At 47.3% G+C, this 7,142-nt stretch overlaps 1 protein-coding gene across 1 annotated transcript in view; it reads left to right on the top strand.

The window, feature by feature from the left end:
• Nucleotides 1–1,743, top strand: part of cpb2 (carboxypeptidase B2 (plasma)) — a 5,882-nt gene extending 4,139 nt beyond the window's left edge. Inside the window, exons 7-11 of the mRNA XM_014332933.2 lie at nt 401–511; nt 594–690; nt 795–997; nt 1,095–1,179; nt 1,264–1,743. Coding sequence (XP_014188419.1) covers nt 401–511; nt 594–690; nt 795–997; nt 1,095–1,179; nt 1,264–1,475 — 708 coding nt within the window. The 3' untranslated portion in view covers nt 1,476–1,743. The remainder of the gene's footprint in view (nt 1–400; nt 512–593; nt 691–794; nt 998–1,094; nt 1,180–1,263) is intronic.
• The last annotated feature ends 5,399 nt before the right edge of the window (nt 1,744–7,142 follow it).

The following is a 7,142-nucleotide window of genomic DNA, read 5'->3' as shown; positions in this document are numbered from 1 at the left end:
CCTCTGGTGCAAATTACTGACCTCTGTCATCATTTTAAGTGGGGGAACTTGCACAATCGGTGGCTGACTAAATACTTTTTTGCCCCACTGTATGTACTGCGTCAAGGTCATAGGTCAAAGGTCAGGATCACATCAAATGAAGCTTTATGAAAAAGCTTTAGTTTCCACTGGATCATCTCCAAACTTAAAGCAACAAATTAAGACGTATAACTTCACAATGACAGAAAAAGACTAATACACTACACTAGATTTCCATATTGACAATGCTGACATCAAACTTTATTTTAGCCCTTGCCTTTGATGGGGTGTTGAGCTCTCTAAATGCTCTTTGTTGTAAATGCAATGGAGTCTGCTCTCTCTCGGAGCAGTTTCACTGAACGCTCCGCCATCTGTCCGTCAGTCTTTGTCATTTTATCAGCAAAACTCGGAAATTACTCGCATCCTGGACAGCATGGATGTCTACGTCCTGCCTGTGATGAATCCTGATGGATACAAATACACGTGGACGGCAGTAAGAACTCAGAATCATTTTTTCAATGTAAAAGAAGTCATTTTAAATAGATGTATGATTTTTCCTTATTTTTATTTTTCAGATTAAGAGAAGGTGGTGGAGGAAGAACCGTTCCATCAGTAAGTCGGGTTTTTGCGTTGGCGTTGACCTCAACAGAAACTTTGATGTTGATTGGGGCAGTAAGTTTTCCTTTCCCTTTTTTTTTCTCATGTGTGGACGCACTCGTTGATCATGCAAGGGTCTCTGTAGCTTCCACAAGGTCACGTGTCGCTGTTGTGCCCAGTTAAGGGATCCTCTCAAAATCCTTGTGAGGAAATCAACTGCGGGCCGTTTCCTGAGTCTGAGCCCGAGGCGCAGGCTGTGGCCAACTTCCTGCGCAGACACAAGGACACAGTTCAACTCTACATCACCATCCACTCCTACTCCCAGATGTTCATCTTCCCATATTCCTACACCTTTGATCAAGCGGAGAACCACAACGATTTGGTGAGTAGTCTGGATGATCCACGAGTCTATCCAACAGCAGTGAAAGACTTATTCAACTGTTGTGTCTAAACCTCTGTGAACACACATTGTTCATAAGCTTGAGATGGTCCAAGAAGCTGCCCAGAGGATCAAACGATATTACAGGAACACCTACACATATGGTCCTGGAGCAGCCACATTATGTAAGACAGCCTTTTTTCTTTTTCGTTTTTTTAAAGCAAAGTCACTGTAACTTGAATGTGTGAGTGTTTCTATTCTTTCTTCAGACCCATGTTCTGGCGGCTCTGACGACTGGGCGTACAAACTTGGCATCAAATACTCCTTTACATTTGAGCTCCAGGACCGTGGGGAATACGGCTTCCTGTTACCACCTTCTCACATATCCGGGGCCTGCAACGAAGCGCTGCTTGCGGTCAAGACCATTGCTGTCAAGGTTTTGGAGAAAACACAAGCTCCGGCAAACCATCACACGATCTAAGCAGTTTTGTGATTGTAACTAAACAAATTTTGTAGTTTCACTTGAGGATCAGCTAACTTGTAACCTGTGTTCAGCACAGCTGTTATTTGTGGTATTTCTGTTTCTGGAGTCCTCTAACATAACGTCTGTCTTGCAGAGATTGAGTGGAACTGAAATGTATGGATCCAAAAACATTAGTTGACAGAAAAACTGTTTTAAAAGAAGTAGAAAAAATAAGTAATGGTGTTAATGATGTACTTACCCTGAATAAAACATGATCCATAGAAAATCAACTTCTCTGTAATTTAATTTCATAATATGAAAAACACTTTTTCTTACTATTAATACCAATATTAATTTTATACCAATGTTTTACTCTTTTAAAATGAAAGTATTTGTCATGGCAACCATGCCATCCTGCTGTAATGCCACAATTTTCAAATTTAAATAGATTAGTCCAACTAAATAAGCTAAGGTCCTGTGACACCTTGGCTTATTTTAGACCCATTTCAAGATTCAAGGTCTTTATTGTCAATACAAAAATATACACAGTATTCAGCGTATTGAAATGCTGTTTCACCTCAAGCCCCCCATGGTGCATTTATAAGAATGCGTGATAAACAAGGACAGGACAAAAGACAATACAAAGTGATCGCGTGCAGTTACAGTGAAGTGAGATGTTGTGCAGTTATTATTGAATACCAGGTTCAAGTGATGGTCAGGATATTGTGGACAAGACGAAACAAAGACGTGTGCAAGATGTAAAATATGCAAATATAGCATTATGTGGAGGGGGGAGATGGGTGGGAGAGGGCCTCCAATGATCCTGTCTGCTGTCCTCACTAGCCGCTGCAGAGACTTCTTTCCCTGGTAAAAGGATGGGAGGGGGGGAGGAAGCAGACTGGCCTTCTTCAGCTTCCGAAGAAAGTGAAGATGTTGTTGGGCTTTCTTCGTGATGGTGGTGGTCATCTGACATGTGCACACCCAAGAACTTCACATTGTTGACCATCTCAACAGCACATCCATTGATGTGCAGTGAGGTGTGGGCCGCTGAGCTCTTCCTGAAGTATTTGATCTCCTCCCAACTTCTTTTTTTGCATATTTGTCACACTGAAATATTTCAAATCATCAAACACTCGGGCCTGATTACTACCAGACCTGTCGAATCAAGAAATCACTCACACAGAACATCTCTGACAAAGTGAAGTAGATCTCAAAAAGCAATGCATCATACCACAATCTAAAGAAACAGATGAGTAAAGAGGTCACTGACATCTAGAATATCCACAAAGACAGCATGCATACAGGAATAAAAGCAGGGATTGAACCACCAATCTATATATAAATTACTCAGGCTTAGTTGTGTCTCAGGAGGAGAGCCACAGCCACATGTCTAGTGTCTGTGACTGTGTCTTCTCCCGCGAGTGCGGAGACTGGGGGCCTTGTGGGGTCTTCAGCGTCTGCGAATGGAGGAAAAGACCTTGTCTGTTACAGTTGCAGCAGGTACAGCTGTGATTATGAATATCCATTACAGTTGTCTGCAGTACCTGCTCCATGTCATGGGTTCTATTTATAAACTCACCTGGCAACTTTAGTGATGCCACTGATGTTGGGACTATTGGTGTGACACTATACATCATTTATGCCAGTATCTAAACTCTGGTGTAAATGAGGTCACAGAGGGATGAAGGGTTTAGGTCACAGCTCCCCGCTGCTGGCCGCGAAGGATTACCGCTCACTCGCAGAAGAAACGCATCGCATTCTCCTGGTTACTAGGAGCTTCAGCATCCAGGCGATAGTTCCCGACTGACCGATGGAATCTCCCGCGCCCACACTGATTCTCCTGAGGGCCTCTACTCATCGATGGTGGCTGGGATCACGGCGCCGTGGCACTGTTGAAAAGGCCTGTGTTTTTTACCATCACCAGTTAGTTTATTACATTCAGAGAAGTATTTTAATATGTTTTATTGATAAATGTTCTCTCAGCCTGTGGAAATGCTTTCCATTGGCTGAGCACAGAGACTTTCTGTCACACAATCTTCCACCAGTTTCGTCCCTGTTAACCTGTGGGTGTTGATTGGGTGACCAATTCCATCAAGAGCCTGGGACGGTGGTATAATGCAGACCTCAGTGATACCTGGCAACTTGAACAACTAAGGCAGAACATGGCTAATGACCTCAGGCGGATTAACAACACTGCACTCCCAGGGAAACTGTGTTAGGTGTGGCTGTGTGCAGGCAGGAATAGGACCCAAGGTGCAGACTCCGGAGACAGAACTTAAACCAAAACAGCTTTAATGCTGAACTCAAACATAACATAACTGGGGAAAAAAGGTCAAAAATAAACTAACACCGGCGGATTGACAAAACACACAGCAAAATAAACGGTAGATCGCGACACAGACACTAAGAAACACAGGGCTTAAATACACAGAGGGAGCAATCAGGAAATGAGTAACAGGAGGGAAACACAGCTGGGGCAAATCAGAACTGACGAGACCAAAGAAGCGTAAACTGAACACACTGAGAAAAGACAGAGACCTTCAAAGTAAAACAGGAAACACATAACACAGACTGAACAAAGACACAGACTCACATGCAGGCACTACAAAGGGAACAGAGACGTGGGAACAGGGCAGACACAAACACTGACTGAACACGGGGATATAGGAACTTAGGATACACATAGACGCGAACTAGACAAGGGGATGCAGGTGATAGGGGAGACAGAGCAACTAAAGAAGACAGAGACATAAACCATAAGACAGAACTCAAAGAAACCAAAAACTAGAAAGTATAAATAATATAATAAACTCAAAAACCCTGGGTCGACGACCCAGGCATCCTAACAGTACCCCCCCCTTAAGGGCTGGCTTCCAGACAGCCCAAACCAAAACATCAAAACAAAACAAAAACAAAAACAACCCAACCAGGGTGGGCGGCGGGGGAAACAGGATGGAGGGCTCGAAACAAACCAAACAAGGGGCCAGAAAAAAAAAAAAAACAAACACTGGAGCCCGGAAACAACAGAACAAACACAAAAAGTCCAAAACAACAGCACCAAAAAAAGCAACAGAACAAAACAAACAAAGTCCAAAACAACAGCACCAAGGCCCAGGCAAAGTCCAAAAGCAAACAAACAAAAGAGCTCACGAAAGGCGCAGAGGCCCAGGCAATAGTCTCAAAAAAGTTCAGGGGGGCCGGCCCGGAGGCTAACGGCACAACAGTCCAAACCCGGGCAGGTCAGGGGGGCGGCCGGGCGGGAGGCACCGACGGCGACCGAGCAGATCAGGAGGCCGGCCGGGCGGGAGGCACCGACGGCGACGTAGTTCAGGGGGCCGTCCATGACGGCAATGACGTCCAGTCATCGGCCGGACAGGACGTGCAGGACGAGCAGGCCGGACAGGAGTGCAGGAACAGACAGCATGGAGACCTCAGGAGCAGACGAAGCTGAACACTCGGAGGCGGACCAGGCGGAGCTGCAGAGGCTAAGGCCGACCAGGCGAGACTGCAGACTCGGAGGCCGGACCAGGCGGTGGAGCCGGTGGTGGCTGAACGGCCTCGCCAGAACCATCAGCAGACACTGGGACGTGCTGGCTGGGTCCTCCCGGACCCCCAGCTGACGAGGCAAGAGGCTGAACGGGCCCCTCGGATCCTCCAGCAGGAAGAGACGGCTGAAGCGGTTCCTCGGACCCTCCAGCGGAGACAGGTGGCTGAAGCGGCCCCTCGGACCCTCCAGCGGAGACAGGTGGCTGAAGGGGCCCCTCGGACCCTCCAGCGGAGACAGGTGGCTGAACGGGCCCCTCGGACCCTCCAGCGGAGACAGGTGGCTGAAGGGGCCCCTCGGACCCTCCAGAGACAGGTGGCTGAACGGGCTCCTCGGGCCCTCCAGCTGACGAGGCGTGAGGCTGAACGGGCTCCTCGGGCCCTCCAGCTGACGAGGCGTGAGGCTGAACGGGCTCCCGGGCCCTCCAGCTGACGGGCGTGAGGCTGAACGGGCTCCTCGGGCCCTCCAGCTGACGAGGCGTGAGGCTGAACGGATGACCGAGGAGAGGAGCGACGGTGGCGTCGCTTCCTTTTAGACGAGGGAACAGGAACCGGTGGAGAAACGGAGACCTCCTCCTCATCCTCCGACCACACAGCCGCCAGAAAAAAGGCAGGCGAACGGACAGGCGAACAAGGTCCCGGCTGGCGTGAGGAAGGGGAGGAAGCCTGCAGTGGCGATGAGGCAGAGTGTGCGTTGCCCTGCGGCAGCGGTGGGGAAGATGTAGTGAGGGAGAGAGCAAGCTCACTAGCCCTGACTTGCTCTCTCCAGGCAGTTATGGTGTTCCCCAACTCAGTGTCCTTAGCAAACTGGCTAAGCCAGGGATTATGCCGAATGATGGCCTCCACCGCGCTCAGCCCCACTGCCATGGTCCTTAAATCCGAGGACTGGGCGATGCGGTCGAGCAGGCGCACCAGCCGCTCCATCTCGCCGCTGAACTCAGAGAAAAAGGAGTCTGCAGGGTCCATGTTCTGGTCGCGATCTTCTGTTAGGTGTGGCTGTGTGCAGACAGGAATAGGACCCAAGGTGCAGACTCCGGAGACAGAACTTAAACCAAAACAGCTTTAATGCTGAACTCAAACATAACATAACTGGGGAAAAAAGGTCAAAAATAAACTAACACCGGCGGATTGACAAAACACACAGCAAAATAAACGGTAGATCGCGACACAGACACTAAGAAACACAGGGCTTAAATACACAGAGGGAGCAATCAGGAAATGAGTAACAGGAGGGAAACACAGCTGGGGCAAATCAGAACTGACGAGACCAAAGAAGCGTAAACTGAACACACTGAGAAAAGACAGAGACCTTCAAAGTAAAACAGGAAACACATAACACAGACTGAACAAAGACACAGACTCACATGCAGGCACTACAAAGGGAACAGAGACGTGGGACCAGGGCAGACACAAACACTGACTGAACACGGGGATATAGGAACTAGGATACACATAGACGCGAACTAGACAAGGGGATGCAGGTGATAGGGGAGACAGAGCAACTAAAGAAGACAGAGACATAAACCATAAGACAGAACTCAAAGAAACCAAAAACTAGAAAGTATAAATAATATAATAAACTCAAAACCCCTGGGTCAACGACCCAGGCATCCTAACAAACTGAAGCTCTGGTGCTTCCAGTTTGGGTTGTTACCCAGACTACTGTGGCCGCTGACAATGTACGAGGTCTTGCTCAATCATGCCAATCGATTGTTCCTTATCGTCCTAATTAATTTCCTCTTATGGCAAATTAATGACACATTGGGAGGATTTGTGTTTATGTACAACTGTTTGAACTTTTGACCCCACACTTTCTTATAAATGGCTCCAAAAGTCATTTAGACTATTATAAACACACAATGAGTTTCTCAGATCTTCCTGTTGTTGTGAGTAACATCAATCCAATGAGTACTGTCAAAGAAATTCATTTTAGGCAGGTGTAGTAAGGACTTCTTTGTGGAAAATATTACACTTGTGTGTATTGCTTGTGAATTCCACCAACTGTTCAGTGTCATTTGGCATGTTAAGTTCATCTTGGTCACAGACATGTAGAGTTAATCTATCTAGATTAGCTGTTGGATCACATTTAATGATTCCTTTTCTGCCTGGCAGCTGTCGACCGTGTTCATTTCCCTTGTAGTT

Source organism: Haplochromis burtoni, unplaced genomic scaffold (assembly GCF_018398535.1).
Source record: "Haplochromis burtoni strain Fernald_Lab_line unplaced genomic scaffold, NCSU_Asbu1 Contig_40, whole genome shotgun sequence".
Taxonomy (NCBI): Eukaryota; Metazoa; Chordata; class Actinopteri; order Cichliformes; family Cichlidae; genus Haplochromis; species Haplochromis burtoni.
Note: the sequence above shows the minus strand (reverse complement) of the source record. Positions and strands in the feature narration are given on the sequence as shown.